We start from the raw sequence: 17,938 nt of genomic DNA on the forward strand, positions 1-17,938 counted from the left end.
CGGCCAATTCCCAGCACCGCTGCAAAGTGCTTATGGCATGCTGAGAGACAGTTTGCTTTCTCTCTTAAAGGCAAAAATGCATCCCTTTTCCTTATTTCCTTATAAACAAGGATAGATGAAAATACATTTCTAAAACACACACAAATGCTAATGTCTCTCACTCACTTGGTTTTTCACTTACATGAGATAAATACTTGGTACTCTCCCAAATTATTGAGGGAAAGCATTTCACTCTAACACAAGAGCATCCTGCCCGCCTGCGAGAACAAGAGCAATTCGCAGGACTTCCTGCCTTTGAGTTTTCAGGTTCAAGACACACACACACAGACGGGCAGATGTCACAAAACCTGTATCTACACTTTCCCTTCCTCGCCAAAGGCTGTGCCCCCGTTACTGGCTTTTCTCCAATGCCATTCTCAACTATCTTGCAAGTCCACCCCGGCTCCATGGGCTAGAGTCTCTTCCACAGAAAACAGCAGTGGAACCCAAAAGGGTGCAATGACAGTCTGAAACTCTTAGAAGAGAGTCAGCCAGCCAGAAAACGCCCTTTAAAGTTATTTTCGGGGGCTGCAAAACCTTCAGAGTTTGCAAATCTCCTGCTAGAGAAGCGGCTTTCCAACACTACAATACTCTGCCAGGAATCCTCTAAGTATACACTGGTATTTTGACTATCTAGGAAGGTCTACTATGGTATAACATATGCTGACGGTCTGGGGTCTGCAATTTCATGTGACTTTTTTAAGAAGTACAGCATATTGTAAAAGAAAAAAAAAAGAAGGGGCTCCTCTTACCTATTTTAATTAATTATAATAGAGATAGCTTAACATAGCTTCTTTTTGCAACACGACTCTCTAGCGGTACTTGTTCAAGATCTTTTACAATCAAATGACAGACCAACTCCATGCAGATTCTTCATTCAAAAAAAAAATTTTTTATGAACGGTCTGCCTAAAATGGTGCATGCTAACCATGGAAAAAGTCACAGAGCCTGTGATCCTGGGCAGTAACATCCCAGCTTGCTGCTCCTCTCCTTCAACTACTGGAAAACACCCCCGATCCATGGAGTAACCACTGGAGCTCTCACTCCCATCAGGTCGTTTCACTAATGGGTGCCCTTATCACAAGCCTCCCACCCAAACCAGCCCAGAGCAATCAGCTAAGAGCATCATGGTGTTGCTGACGGGAATCGAGACACAGAGAGACCAAGTGACTCAGCCAAGGACATACAGCGGCTCTGGCAGAAGAGGGATCAAAGCCTGGACTCAGCTGATATAAACACGGTGGAGTCTTATGTGCTTCCTGCTACAAACTCCAAGTTTATCTCCAAGATCCCTACCCTGCTGAAATCCTATTTCTGGAATACCTGATAGCTGACATGTGTATTAGCTTGAAAAGAGAGAGAAGAAAAAAAAAAAAGTTACATTCCTTTCCATACCCCATGGCTACATAGCAGGAATGATAAGAGATCCCATGAAACTTGAGAGTACTGGAGATGGAAAATCCACCCTGTGAAAATGAGGCAATCATTAATCCTTACGAGCATTACACAGTACGACAACAGGGGCCCAATTCTGCTCTCAATGCTTCGCCTCAAATTCTCATTGAACTCCCTAGAATTTTCTCAGTAATGGGACAGAATTAAAGCTTTCATCTTTAGAAGGAATAAATATCACTGTATAAAATCTTTCATTGGCACTTCAGTAGTGCAGTATTAACATAAATAGTCGAGAATACCCATTTTACAGGTTGTAAATAAAATCACCTAGCACTCGGAATGAAAAGGAGACTAGAAAGGCTTGAAGCCAAATGATTCTCATATGCCTGTTTTGCAAACAAGAAACTATGTTCGAGGAAAGCACTGATAAGTTAGGTCAAACAGGGAGTGAAAACACACATCCTTACTGTAAGTTGAACATGGAAAAAACAAAACAAAACACCTTTTTCTTAAAAGTACAGCTGCTCTTCCTAAACACACAGATGTGATCCTCCAAAATGTTACATTTACCTGAATATTCAGTAACTTGTTTATTACCCATTGGTTTTTAATTTCACTTTGTTTAGGGAAAAACAGTGACACAAGAAGCATATTTTAAATCAGTACTAAAGCAGACCAGTTAGGAGATACGCAAGTTCCCACGCAAAATAACAGAGGTAAGCTAACAATACTTGTAGCTTGCTGTACATGGTACTGAATAGCTCCAGGCCTATTACTTGTGTATGTGTTATCCTTACTGTCACCAACAGAGCCACTGAACGCTATGGCCCTCCTAACTAAAGTTTCCATGACAATCAGTGGGACAGTGCTTCAGGTAGCACGCTTAAGCAACATGCACAAATATTTGCAGAATCAGAGCCAAAGTCCTATTATAAGATACAAATGTTGGGGGGGAGGGAGAAAAAAAAAAGTAGTTTTTTTCCTAGATCACACAAAATTGTCCGAACTACAGATTAAATAAACTTGGAATTTTTTCCTAAAGTGCCTGCAGTGAGAGTGGGAGTATGACTCGGAGGGCGCTTGCTGCTTCTGGTGGGAGCAGAACACCAAACTCCTTTAACCTGTTTCAAAAGTTGGAACTGAAAACACTTTCCGCTGCTTGATGAGCATTCGTCTGTGAACTTGCATCAATCTGCTGATATTTGCCTACATCTGCAATTCGGCCCCACGCAAATGTTTCTTTCAAAAAGTGGCAGAATAAGTTTTTGGACTTGAAATCAGTCTTATAAAATCTGAGACTATTCGCTTCAGTCCTGTACGTACATATGATTGAATTGAAGCGACAACTTGGTCCCAATTCCAATGAGGCTCCTCCCACTCCTCAAAAAAGGCAAGAGGTAATTCCCTAAGACTTAATACACCCTATTAATTTTGAAGCAATTACAACATATTCTATTTAAACTGCATCAGCATAAATTCCACGTAAAATGGAACATGCCCCACGTATTATAGTGTCACCGCATTTCAGACTCCTGTCACATAAAACCAATATATGCCGTCTTTGTCATTAATGGAGGGTTTCAGTTGATGCATGTGGTTGACCTCAGTTGTTTTCTGAGTCCAACAGAAATGACTTGCAGGTGTACATTACACATGTGTTGGGGTCACTTATGATTCTACAATTCAAAAATATATGTATCATAATGAAAGCATATGCTGTATTGACTAGTTACGTGATGGTTTGAATTAGTAGGTCACGGAGCACTTTTTAAGAAGCTATATGATAGTTTGATGACTTGGGGATTCAAAAGCATCATATGAGGCAGCTCAGTCAGTAAACATTCAATCACAGCCAGTCTGTTGACACGCTATAATCATCCCTTGTACCAAACGCCATCCTTAATGAAACCCAACAGTCTACACATATGTACAAAGTACAGCTGTAAAGCTGTTCAAATTAACAGGCAAGGTGGCCAGTCACTCAAACTCTACGAAGGGAAATATTTACAAATATTGCATATTATACATTAAAAAAAACCCTTAAGGCCCATTAGTTCTCATTCCAGCTGTCTTCTTATGCTTCTGTCAACAATGCTTTCCATGTCCTTTCTTACAGCTGCTTTTCACAGAGTCTCACTTATCAGACCATTAGCTAATTTGAGCAAATGAAAAGATCTGTTGACAGAATGACTGTTTATTTCATTCTTTTCCTCTAAAAGCTTTCATGCACTGGCCCTTTTTGCCTTTCTCCATTGCTTCCTTCAGAGGTCATCAGTTATAATGTGAAAGTCATTGTGCTTGGTAACATGAGGCGGCCATGGGTTTGGTTCTCCAGAGCTATGAAAAAAGAAATATTCCTACCGTAAGGGGTTGAGGGCTGAAAATACTGATCAATACATGTGGGCACTAATGCTTTTAAGAAGTCAGTGATCAAAAAAGAAAAAAAAAAAGTTTTAGGAAATATCACCATTTTTCCATCAGTACCATCATATTTCACTGAGCTGACCCACATATCTTATATCATACTACTTGTTTTACACTAATATTACAAGACAAACACAACCTGAAATAAGAACCTAGGAAGGGCATCTAAGCGCAAACGCTGAAAGGCTCTTAAAACATATGCAAACTATTTCAAAAAAATAGTTTTTCCAATTAAATCAATATGTTATTAATTATTTATTGCGAACTGACCATGTGCTTGGGGCTGTTTCACAAAGGCATTCAGAAAGGTTCATGGGTGTGCAGGAATTACAAAAAATTATCTCCGAGAGTTAGATGTACCAACTCCCAAATGGGATTGCATGTGCCATCTGTTTTAACTTCTGTAACACCCGCTAAGCTTCGATTTACACCTGCAAAAAAACTTGCTACTGCTTAGAACATGAAGGAGACTGCGGATGAAATGCCTTTGATCCACTTCAGTACAGGAGGAACTCAGTTTACAGCAGCAGCAGAGAAAGACAGAGCGCGATATGGAGCCCAAGGTCCTGATTCACATTTAATATACTCTTATCCCATTAAATAGCACTGTCTGTAGGAAGACTATAATTGAGCAGCACACGTACAAAGCAGCTGAAGTTCTGGCTCCATCTAACTCAATGGTGCCAAAATAGCCATCAACTTCTCTAGAGGTGTGACGACTTCAATCCCAGCTTCCAGGCAGGCAAAACTAGCAGCCAGCTAGTATGCCTACTCTTCTTTGTACAAGGATTCTACAGAAAAATATCCTAGAAAACACACACACCCCCTCAAGGTAAACTTGCCATTTTATGATCTGAACTAGAAGTTTTGCAACTGGTATTTTACAATTTTAAATGTAAAACTTGCTAAGCTAACAAACTTACTAAGCTAAGAGATAGCACAGAAAGCAAATCTGGTTTGGAGACGCAAGTTTGTTAGGAAGTCAGTGTCAGGGATCGAGAATATTCACTTTAAAAACGGGAGGCTAGCAGCTTGCAAGAGCATTTAAGTACAAAAAAGCAAAACCTGCGGTGGCTTATGCTGCGGTGGCCCCACTGGAATTCCTCGCTATGAAAACAGGTTAGAGCTCTCCTGTCAAATCAGGACTTCTGCTCCATGTCAGTATCTCTCACCAAAATCCCTCCAACCCCCCAAATACTACTAAACCCTCGGATTACCATGAAACATCAATCACACTTTCGAATCACTATGAAGGTTCCCTCCATGCTCTGCTGCTTTTTCTAGACGGGGTAAGATGGTGGCTCAGCTACCTTGCCTGGGGAAAGAGGACATCATGAGCAGCCCCTCTGCCTCTGGAGACAGCCACCACAAGGCATTACTGACACTGACTGACCTGCCACACGCCTACAGAGTGACTACCGGGCAATCCTTGCAACGTCACCAGAACCCTCCAGGCCTTGAAGTCTTTGCTAGAGGGTCACCAGGAGTTCAGCACTGAAGGACTCTGATCAAGAGCCCTGGCCAGGATTCAGCACTGCCCTTTTTTAACCACTTAGAGAAGTATGAGACCTGCAAGACTCTGCTTCAAGACAGAAAAACAAGCCAAGTTCTTCTGTTAGGTAGCAAAGACATTTTGCTTTTTTTTCCCATGTATATTTTAGTCAGTGATCTGACCTTAATATGTGGAGTCTCTAAAAACACCTCTTCTCTGGCTACGGCATTTAGATAGTCACTTACATTTCCATTTTATACCTCATCTGGTTTTTATACACAGAGAAGAACGTGAATACATACGAAATTCCTCCATCCACAGTTTATGCACTCATCTCTGTGACATACTTCAAAAACAAAAGAAAATCTTCAGAAACATTTCCTATATGGTTTGCTAAGTTATATTCATGTTGACATTGAGAAAGTGCTCTGAAGTGACAAATTATAGCTGCCCTAGGAAAACAGGAGGGGAGGTTTTGTTTAATTTATTTACAGTCTGCGATTGTTTCCATTTTAGGGATGCTCTTTGATGGTTCAGCAAAGCATTACTCACTTCAAGGAGTTCTCTTCCCACTGAGAATTTTATTTCTTCAAGCTCATAGGCCACGATGGAAATTTTTCATTGCATGTGCTAGCTTTTAATCCATCCTCATGTTACAAAATAGGTTAAGCTGAATTGCAATCTATGTTTGCTTTGGATCTCTATTTACATTTGTAGTACTACCTATCTGCCCACTGATTACTATTTACTGGTTTTAAGATATTTAAGACACCTACTGAAAAGGAAATATTTTTCACTAATCTGGGTCCCATTCAGCAGAGACCTCAGCCTACGCCTGCACTAGCCAATCATGCAGCACAGCAAAAACAGGTCTGCAGGAGTGCAACGCCTAGCGCCAAAGACTATTTTGTCAAATCCTTTCTATATAGAGTAAAAGTTTTACAGATTTCCCAAGGAAAACGCATTATATCTAATCGTGCAATTTTAAAGCATTTAGCATAGCCTACAATCCACATATTGCAATTAATCTTGAATGATTTTTCCCCTTAATTCATCTACAACTTACAGAAGGTATCATTAGAAAAAATAAATGTGATATTAACTGTTCCTTCTTAGTCAGCTTCTCTAGAAGAGATTAGATAAGCATAAAGAAAACTATCATAGTGAATTCATGAGCAGCCTTACTATGCTGTATAACATTTTAAGTAACATTCTCTGCTTGTATTCATATTCTTTTTTTGTTGCTATTAATTGTTCATCCTAAGAGTGAAATACTAGAAATAAGATTACAAATAAATGAACAGCCAGTTCCCAAAAAGCTGTTTATGAGGTTCAGAGGCTCCATGGATCCAATGGCCCCACGTCCAAGTGTTGTTGTTCTCTCCATCCTTCTGTCACAGCCGTTTGCTATAGAGTGCATGGGGATGGTGGGCTTCACACACACAGCCTACACATCTGGGCCTGCTCCCTACGCAGTCTATCTGCAGTATATTTGCTTTCTCCACACATCAGCTTCACAGCAATCCACCAGCAGAAGCAGACAGTGTGTGCTTTTATACTTAACTACACCTGTTGCCAACTGTGCACCAGCACAGAGTACACAAACAGTAGCAGAAAATCACGCCAATGATTTCGGGAGATTGGATATACCAAAAAAAGGTACTGCTTGTAATCTGCACGGTGCCTGGTGCCAAGCAGTAATCTGATTTCCCCACCCCTTTCAAATGGGGAGAAAGGCATGTTTAGCCTTGTAGTGCTAAAAGACAGAGATTACGTCTACTTCCAGGAAATTCCAGTTTTCATTTCTTTCACACTGCACTCTTTCTAGAGAAATGGAATTTGATATATATTTTATATCCCAAGGACAGAAGTGATTTGTTTGAAATTAAGTTATGATTACCTGCGTGACTCATTCAATTTCCATAGGGATTTATTAACTGGACAAACACAGGTTCAGTTAAAAGGGAAATAAACATTTGTACAATACCCTCTTTTTATGGAGAGGGAGCACTTCATACATGTTGGGAAATAGTAAAGGGAAAAAAGATCATGTCAGCACAATATTGTTGGTCATACACAACACAATCTTATATTTCACAGAGTTTGCAACGCAGGAAATGGGTATATTAGAAACTGCCTAATTCACAGGTTTTTCCGAGTCAGCTGCAGTGGTTTCTTTGAATGGCTCTGAAGGAACAAGCTGTAGCCAGTGCTTTGATACCAGCTTCAATAATACACATTTCAAAGCCAAAAAGCCCCAGCTATCTTTACTGTTTACACAGCCAACATTCACTGGGAAAATAACGACCAGGAAGCTCCGTTCTACCACGCATGAATTTCATCCTATCTCCTGGCTGCAGTCGTCACAACACCGAAGACAGCAAGGACAGTCTTATTTTTGTGTTTCCTGCTCAGTGGAACTTGGAGGGAGGGAAATCCTGAGTTTACTAACGTTCTTATTTTCCATGAAGAGATTCCACCTACTTACTTGAAGCACCTAAGCACTTTTGATGCTCACAGTGAAATTGGCAAAAACACATCTCTAACTTGTGATACAGCTAAAATCCAAAGCCATGCTTACAAGGTATCTGTCTCTTCAGACGCATCGTTGCAGTAATATTCCTCTCTGCCCTGCCAACCCAAACGTCCCCCCAAGGAGGTCAGTCTCAAGGTAATCCCACGATAACTGAGACTTGCTCTGAGATTAAAAAAAAAAAAAAAGTAGTTCCCGAGTATTGCATAATTTCGTAATGCTTTTTTAAAAACAAATTATGACATACACTGGGCCCTTTATCCCCTTGAATCAACCTGAAATATTTAATACATACCAGGGTATAGGTGAGGGCTAGATAGGGTAAACATGCACCTGTGTAAAGAAGTGGAGATCTGCCTGCCTGCAGAACATGCCTGATGATAAGACTTACAGTGGACTTGAGGTGAATTGTTATTTATGAAAGTACTTTTGAAATCCAGCACTAGGAAACTGTTACCTTATCCTCCACCTTCCTGTTCGTTTTTCAAAACTATCTTGTACCACACACTTCTTATTTCTCTTACCAACTTTTCTGGATCAAACGTTTGAATGGAATTGGTTAACAAACAAGTGCATGCGACAGGCTCAGCTGAGGAAAGTATCCTCCCAGATCTACTTAACATACGGATGACCTGCAAATCTGATACAACACAGCGAGAAAATAGGAACCTCAGCTGAAGAGGCCACACGAGTGACCAAGCACAGCTGAGATTTTTCCCAGGCACAGACCTTAGCAGTTTTGGAGATCACATGTCTTGGGAGCCGTTGTACCCTAGATTTTTTTGCAAATAGAATAGGCCAACTAACAAGGAGCTTGCCTTTTGCACAGAAGTGTGGCCATACCTGGAGAAGACAAACAGATCTTCTTTTCTTTGAGGGTGGAGTGGGGTTTCTAAAGTTTTGGAAACACCAGCAGAGCTCCAGCCAAGACCATACAAATTAGACTGCTGACACCGCTCACTACGTGAGGAACTAGTCTCCTAGATCTGATGTTGCTGCCATTGAGACATACAGGAAAAGTGCTGCTAAGCCTAATTAAAGGGCTGAGCCTTGTAGAGAAGGCTAAAGCAAAATAAGTATTACTAAAAGTCTCCTCAAGATTCTGTTTCTGAAAAGTTATTTTCAGACTCTTTTTAACCCTTATTTCTTCAGCAGCCCCAAAATCTGGCTCTAAGGCTGGTAACCCCAGGTAAGTAAGTCTAAAGATTTCATGAAATTGTTCATTAGTTCAAATGCAAAAAGCCACTGTTGTCACCTGATCCCTGTCACCTGTCACATGAAAGTCACTTGATGACCCCCTGCTGTGTGTCTCATTTTTATTAGACCAACTTGTGTGTCTTGCGACCAAACACCATGACTTGCGCAGCCTTAATCTCAAGAGGATGAAGATGAACAGAGAAGCCCAGAAATCATTTGTTTCAGCTCCTGAGGAGAGACAGAACGCAGGAACATCAGCATTGCTTGGCAGCAGTTCTAGCTTTGCGAACAGGCAGTCTTTCCTTTGGGGAGCCTGGTCTGTTCAGCAGCCAGTCTACATGGTCTTAGAAACCAAGCACAACCCCCCAAAAACAAACATAATTGTGTAAAGCCCTAGTAATAATACAGGTGGCATGGGCAAGATCAAAAGAAACATGCTTTCATAAGGGAATACCTTTCCTCTGTTGGTTAATTAAGCATGCAATAGTAAAAAGAAGTGTCTTTTGTGTGCATTTGTGATTGCAGGCAACAAGGTCCTGTTCTGAACCACTATTTGTAATGCATTCCCACATCGAAGGGTATTAAGAAAACATTATGGGGTCTCCTGTACACCAACAAGCTGCAGGAGAGTCAGAGTTGAGGCTGAAATTCCACACTTGATTTACCTCATTATATCTAGTTATGTACTGAATAGCTTGAAATAACATTTGCTGTTCCAAAAACTTTTGATACATAACCAGAGGCTGTTTTGGGGGCCTAGCAATCCTATCACTACAGGAGGCCTGGGAACTGAGACCAGCTGTCTACATTTTGAGGGGACTCTCCCCATCCCTCCCCTTTTCTTTTTTAGGCCTAGCCCATAGTTTATCTACCTTTTTTTTCCCTCAAGCCCCATATGTACCTCACCAAGTAGAGTGCTAAAACCTTACAAGTGCTTTCCTGAATCCAAGCTCCATTTAAGATAGCTGTAGTGACTCTGACCTCCTTGCGCCAATGGTCTCTGCAGTGTAAGTGTAATAGCCTACACAACACAGGAGCAGAAAAGGAAACCAAACTAGCCCCAGGACAGACAAACATGCCTGACAGCACCAGAAGAAAAAGCCTTTGGGGGTATAATATGGGTTTAGCAAATCAAAGGGACTGAAATATCTTTTTAAGTGTGTAAACCTGTTGTACCTTCTTCTGTCCAGGTTTCTCAGTGTTGAGCTTCCCCCAAGGAGAAGAATCTCATGGGGAAGCTTCCAGGAGTTCCCTGGCTGTGCTGGATTCAATTCCAGGTGCTCAGTGAATGCGGCTGTGCTGTCCCCCCAACATCTTCATCCTGGGAAGTCTAACACCAACTACAACTCTTTCCAGTGCCTTAGGCCCTCTATGACAGCAGAAAAGCACATTTCCTTTCCCATCTCCAGATTGACACAGCACCCTGTCAGCACAGCGAGGAGGAATGGAGGTTATCCTCCTCCTGGGCTATGCTCTGGGCTTCTCAGAAGCGACCAGCAGGGAGGTCCCAGCCACCCCAATGTGCTGGGCTCAGCCCCGCTCCCTTTACACAAGGCCAGCCAACTCTGTTAGTACAAACCGAGTCTTGTCTGGAATGGGCTCTGTTCAACTCAGTAGTGTCCCCCTCTGTAAAACTAAGAAATTACAGTTTCTTTGTAGCGGGCTCTGAGAACTACGCCAGAAAGTGAAATACAAGAGGCTATATATAAGAGGCGCTATAATTAAAAATTGCACCTTTGTAAAAGTTATGGTAAATACCTGCAGCAAGTCACAGGTTGTTTCCATTTTCTAGCCTAAATCATCATGTCTTTTTTGGTATCTTCCATCCTGTCTTGTTTCTGCCATACATTTAACCTTTTGCGTCATCTTTCTCCTGTAGAAAACCCTAAGTATCCCAAGAAGCACAGTTCCCATGATATTTGTCAGCCAGCTGAAACCACAAGGTGTCTGAAGCTTCATGAGAAATCTTGCTCACATACGTTTTGGAATCAGATTTCAAGCAGCATTTCCTCTGCAAATTCTGGAGGTTAATTAGCTGGCCATAAAAGAACAAATATTGATCCTAGAATTATACGGGGGAGGGAGAGGAATTACCGTTTCACTTCAGATATGAGAGATGAAGGAGAGCAAAAATCATTAGTTTATGCCTGATCAACTTTCTAAGCAAACAGAACAAGAGAATATTATCACAATCACTTTGGACTTCCAGATGCTTATTGCTTTTGCAATTTTTTTTTTTTTTTTGGATGACAGAGATTCAAACACAGACAGAAATCCAGACTCCTGCTATCCCATAAAGGAGGCAAGAAACAACACTGCTTTACTCTATACACAGCAGCAAGACCACCACGACCACTTCTGACTCCTTTTCAATCATGTTATGAAGTTTAAATGGAAACAAATCGAACTGAATACATGGCATTCAAAACTCCTTCCTTGTGTAGCATGCAGGCACAAACTCTTTCCTGTGCGAGACCAAAGCTATTAGTAAGACTAGGATATAGGTCCATCTTCCTTTTGGATGTACGGATACTGATCTAGGTGACGTTTACAAGTGGTATTGTCAACTTCAGCAATGCCACCCCCAGAGCGCACCTACATAACTGTGCGGAAACGAAGGACAAAGCAGGAAAAGATTCCCAAGTAGCCTCTGCCAACACTAACATGGGAAAATAAGACGCCCGTTAGCACAGTACATGGACAACTTTGTTAGCTCTATATGAGCCAGCTGAGTCAGGAGGCATGCAGCCATGTTCATACACCTTTCCTGTATTAGAATCAACATCTCAAGCACCTTACACGAGACTCAGCAGTGCAATTCCTATACCATCAATGTTCATGTGTTTCAAAAAGATTCTCTTAATAAGCAAGTTACCTCTTCCTCTATTTAAAGTCCACATGGGAATGAATTTTGGAAGACAGAAACCCACAAGTTCTTATGAAACCAAAATGTACTTCACTAGATGTTCTTCTCTCGCATCCTTCACTCTGTCACTTACCTGCTTGTGAATTTTTACACGAAGCTTTTTCATTTATTTTGCTTTTAAATAAATTAACATCAATAAGTCTCTAGGTTTCAAGGAATCTCTCCTAAATAAATCGTTTAAAAATGTTCCACACACAACCTTCACGTAAAATACCTCATTTTCCAATTTGGATAAGATTCATTTTTAAGCTATTAAGACAACTATAATCTCACAGGTACTCACAGACATTCTTCCAGTACGATTGGCTTCCTCTCTTTCTGCCAGCGCCCGCAAGAAGTTATCTTTCAGTTCTTTTCCTGCACTTGCTAGTGACCTGGAAAACAATGGTACACAGTTATTACTGTTATCAATTATTATTGTAGACTTAGGGTTCACTGTCCTGTTGCGTTAAGTGTTCCATAAATATAAGGAGATAGTCTTTATCCTAATGTGGTTAATTCATCTATTGCCCATTCTGATTTTATATTCTTGCTGCAGTAACAATGCATTTCACACACTTAAAACATTCCCCAAAAGTAAACGCTATTCCAGATGTACTATATACAGTAGTTTATCAAAAGCTGACTTTCACTTACATATATTTTCAATTATATGTCAAGAATAATCAAAGTACTTACTTTATAACTACAGAATTATGGCCAAAGTCATGTTTACAAAAGAATACCAAACTTTGACAGAGGACAAATATAAACTTAAGCCAGCAAATATAAACAGCAACTTATCAAATGAACTACTACATATTTAGACTGTTGGGTGTGGTAGGGTCAGTATACTTTCGGTATCTTTAAGTACAAAAGATGACAAGACAACCCAAATTTCCTCCACGAAAACTAGAAACAAGTATTGCAAAAAAGGATACCAAACTCTAAAAATTAATCCTTAACCTCTGAACATGGTACCTAAAACTCAATCAATAATTAAAAATAGAAAACAGGCATCAGACGGACAAAAGCACCGACTCTGACAGAGCTCACCAAAAGTGTGATCCTTTAAAATGGTTCCTACAAGTTTCTTGGGCCTAACCCAAAGCCCTTCTGTAGCCACAGGAGTCATTCCACGCCCCACCAGGTGCTCTGCACATACAAGAAGGAAGCTGATGCTTCTGAGATCCTGCGCTAGTGTGGCTTCGGGGAGACTTTTTCTCCTTTCACTGCTTAAAGCAGCGAATGCTTGTTGGAATGCACTCTCTTAGGCAATCAAAGGCAAAATAGCACCTCTTGATTCAGCACAGATCTAGCAGAAAAGGGAAGTATTATAACCTCCCCGCCTCCACCTTGATATGAGTATTTCAATAAAAAGGAGCAGCATCTGTCAACCTAAGTAGATAAAGTACAATATCAAGAAAGAACTTTGCATCAAATATATACTGTATGAAGTCTCAAATAAAAGAATGCCATGAAACCTGAAAAACTCCCCCGGTAAATTTTAAAGTGTAGAAGTCTTTGGTAACCTCCTTAAGCCGTATGAGTGAAAAGCTTGCATCTAAGCTTCAGAAGTCTGATGTAAAGCAGTCAGGTCAATCTCTGGCTACTTCACCAGCTGTTATCCAGAAATACAGTAATCAGAAGCTGTTTCAGAAGTGCATCTGCTGCACTGTATAAATAAAAAACAAAAGACTGACATATGGATTAAAACGCCTCAATTAATTAGATACAAAGGAAGAATAAGAAATGGAGTATCAAATTTTCCTCTTCCTGTCCAGCTAAGAATTCTAGATTACCAGACTCTCTCTGGCAGATTTTAATATTACATCAATAGTAATGCTAAATCTGGGTTTAGCAACTGTTCCATTTGACTTAGCTTGAAGTTTGTGACTCCTATTTCAAACCCAAAGAAGGATTTGGTGCTTGAAATACTGTGTGTTTTTATCCACTTGTATCTGATGGTCCAGTAAGAGCTATCACCTTTCCTTAAAAAGCTTGCCTTACTCTCATCCTTCGATCACCAATGCAATTCTACCAACATCTTGTATTTGAAATACCCGAACCACTTTTACAGCACTAAAATATATAAAGCTTTTTTTTTTTTTAATAAAAGTATCCAAGAACATCACTACTTCATTAAGAACACACTGATCCATGCCTCAAATCAAGCTGCAGTATTTCAGAAAAACATGAAGATGTCACTGGCTACCTTCCTCCATGTTAAGAATTGGGGACCATTAAAAAGTAAAGGTGAAATATCACAGGTACATCAGAGGTGTAAGGTAAGTAGCTTTTTGTAATCCTTGAGAGAATTCCCACGGGACATTATCATGCCTTATTTGTTAACTCATCATGTTGATTACCTGGGATCTATCTCAGTAAGGCTAACCTCTGAAAGACATAAGATATGAATAGAAATCATCTTACATACATGTATTTTCTATACTAGCCTCAATTTGACAAAGTCTCCACTTGCTCTGTGCAATCTACAAAGGGGGGGGGGGGGAGATGTTGTCTGAATTTCACTAAAATAAACTTAATCTTACTATGTCCCATGAGGAAAAAAAAAAAAACAATATTACAACTGAATAAACATAAGAAATGCAAAGATCATGGCTGATCTCATAGTGTCACAGCACCAAGATCATTCGGAGTGGAGCTTGGTATTAACTGGCTGCTTTTAGTAGTAAAGAGGGGTAGGAAAGATGGCCAAAAAATTAAAAAAAAAAAAAAAAAAAAAAAAAGAGTTATTCTTATTATCTGCCGCATCTAAGAAATACATCAAACATTCGTTCATTTGGAGTAACTCTAGAGCCACGTTTCTAGAAATTAGTCCACGTCATTTGACACTCCTCACAAAGTCAGAATGGCCTAGAAGTATATAGCAATGTCCATGGACCACAGAGTGCAGAAACACCCCATCAGATACGTCCTCTGTACCATGCTCTCACCCTCACTGAAATCCCCCATCTTTCAATATACACGCCTGAATTCTCCAACTCCAGATTGCTGGAGTATCCTCCAGTATCTAAGCAACCATTAATCTTTCCTGAGGTAGAAATCAACAGCTACTTGGTAGACTTTCCACTTTTATTAACTGGCAGTGATTCACCTCTTTATTTCCTGCATGCATTTGTTTTTTGGGCTCTTACTCTTTCTCACTTCTTTGCCCCTCAGTATGTGCATCCTCCACCTCGCTATCCCAGCTCCAACCTGTTCCAGCCCTCAGTTCCATCTCTCTTCTAGGGGCTTGTCCACACAAGAAAATCGCACCCGTTTACCTTAAGGGAGGTTTTAAACTAACATATTTAAAGCAGTACAAAAGGTTATAAGAATATTCTTAAGACTCAAATGAGGCTCATTTCAGTGTCAAACATGAATCAATTAGGAATTGATTTGACTTAAATAAACTGTCCACAAGGAACTGTGGGCTTCTGCAGATACAAGTTTGCACTGAATTAGTTTAAAAAGCAGTTTGATTTCACTTAAATAAACTGTACATAAAGAATTGCAAGCTTCTGTTAAGCTTGCACTGAATTTGTTTAAAAAACAGATTAAGTCCCAATTATACAAGGTTCTCGTGTGAATAAAGCCTTTTATTCACTTAGAACGTACAGCATTTATAGGAACATGATACGAGCATTTGTAACTAGCCATTCCTTGAGACGCAGCAGCTCGCGCATTCTTCGTGCTCTAGTTTACCGTCACAGCACAAGATTGAGAAGAAAAGATCAAGGCATTCCACTCCGGCAAAGTTCCCCCATGCATAAACAGGCTGAAATTTCGGGGTGTGACGAGCTTGGAATTCATAAAGGCTACGTAAATGTTTGCTCCATCTTCCTGCCAGACACAGTGAGGGAGTTCTCCGAGCAGGGAGGAGCGGTAAGGAATTCTCTAGCACCCACTGAACACGGATCCTATCTAACGAGGGTTATTTAACTTGCACTGACCTGAAAAGTGCTGTTTAAATAAACACCGAAAAAGTCAGTCACTCAAAACTCTGTATCAAGCTCTTCACGAACTAGAGGACTGCAAATTATATACCAGCATACAAGCTTTTGCTTTTTCATACAAACTTGCAGCACTTGAAAAGGAGAGCAGAGAACGTTTAATTATTAGAACGAAGCTATGTGTCTCTGCAGCATCACTTGCGACTGTGACATTAAATAAATTTAGCATGCACCGACTGCAACTACTGCTACCATTCAGTTCATGCCTCAGTATACTTGAAGAAGGGTGTTTCCGAGTGAAGCCCCTTTTTACAAGGTAGCATTATCTTTGTCATAATTATTACAAGAGTTGACTCAGACACGTATACTAGTTGTTTTTACCAAGGTTTTGACTGAATAGCAACATCCAGTTTCGTGCTGTACTTAACAAGCATTTGCTTGTGTCCAGATGTTGTGCTCTGTTATAGTGAAGGACAAAGTAAAGTCTGTTGAGACTGTAATACTCCCTGCTGACTTCAGCCAGCCAAAGCTCATGGCAGTCAACACAAAGGTTCACTAATTCCAGATCAAGGACCAAGCTCACCATAGGTCTCCATAGGACTTCTCACCCCATCTGGTTCAACCCTGAAGTGATGCCACAATCCTGCCACTGGGATTCTCTCTCTGTCTTCTACCTTTATGTGGCACCTGTGAACAAATGCTAGCTGCAGTCACCTGAGCACAGCTCTTAGCTGCACATTTCTGATGACATTTTTAGTTATTAACTGCATCATGCGGCTAGAGGCCCACACCAGCAGTAGGATATTACTGTGCTAGGTGCTGTATAAAATTCCTGTCCTGGTGAGCTTAGAAACCAATCAGCTGGACACACTGAAGACTAGTGGAAAAAGTGAAATATAGGCAAAAGTTCTTATTCTCATTTTTCAAATGGGAATCTGAGACACACAGAGATTAACAACATATCCAAAGATAACATAGAATGTCTCCCCCAACATGTTATTACTGTTAGTAATCAGATGGCAAATGCTCTGTAACTAGCTCTTGTGTTCAATATAATTTCTATATTAACTTCTCTCCTCCTAAGGATATGTGTCATCTGTACATAAAGAAGAGAAAGCATTAAGAACGACTCATACTCCTCTCTACAAAGTCCTTCAATGGAGCTACTGCTGAAAATAAATACTACAGTTCAGCAAAAATAAAAAGCAGCTCCTAGTGATGTTAACAGCACTAACTGTTGGCTGCTGTTTCTAATTTCATACAGTTCTTATTTTATGATGCTCACAGTCTCTCTTATGAAACCATGGGTTTCCATGCTATCTTGTTCCGTCCAAGCTGCTCTCTTCCTTCTGAAGAGCTGCCAGTATCTTCCACCACCCCATACACCTTCTCAGGTTTCCAGTTCAGATGCCTTTTGCTTGAACCTCTCTAGCTGTGTGCTTCTGCAGCTTCACTGCTACATGTTAATGCAGCAAAAAGAACGAAGGCTCTTACTGAACTTGGGTTAGGGCGCCTTGATTCTTATTTTGATAAGCTAAGCTGCTTTTTTCATTTTATTATGGTTCCCTAGGGTTTCATTTACTTTATTTTTTTACATCGTCTACCATGTGGCCTTTTTTTCCTCAGAGCACCGGAGTCACAGCTGGAAACAGAACAATGTAGTTGAACTTTCCAAGAGGCCTGTTGACCCGAAGAATGCTTTTTATCAAACTGAGATAATGGGAAGAACATCTAACAGTCCCACTGTTGTTCTTTCAAAAGTAAACTCTCTGTTCCAGTTCAGCAGAACCTGACTGGAATGCACATTCTCGCCTAACGTCTGCAAAGCAGCTGTGTTTCGTAAACACCTGCCCCAGGATTAGTTGGGAGACAGGCCTAAGGACTCAGCCCCAAAGTTTCTCCCTCATCTTGAAACACATGGTTTTTTTTATTCTAAAATGTCTGAAGTATAAGCCTCCCAGTGCCATGCACTTGCAGCTCTGTGTCTTGAGGCAGGA

General features: G+C 40.5%; 1 protein-coding gene across 1 annotated transcript in view; it reads right to left on the minus strand.

Annotated features, from left to right (window-relative positions):
- CFAP299 (cilia and flagella associated protein 299) overlaps nt 1-17,938 on the minus strand; it is a gene marked incomplete at its 5' end in the record, with an annotated part of 241,716 nt that overhangs the window by 141,513 nt on the left and 82,265 nt on the right. The window contains one exon of the mRNA XM_067297453.1: nt 12,290-12,380. Within this exon, the coding sequence (XP_067153554.1) occupies nt 12,290-12,380 (91 nt within the window). The remainder of the gene's footprint in view (nt 1-12,289; nt 12,381-17,938) is intronic.

Source organism: Apteryx mantelli, chromosome 5 (assembly GCF_036417845.1).
Source record: "Apteryx mantelli isolate bAptMan1 chromosome 5, bAptMan1.hap1, whole genome shotgun sequence".
NCBI classification, from domain to species: Eukaryota; Metazoa; Chordata; class Aves; order Apterygiformes; family Apterygidae; genus Apteryx; species Apteryx mantelli.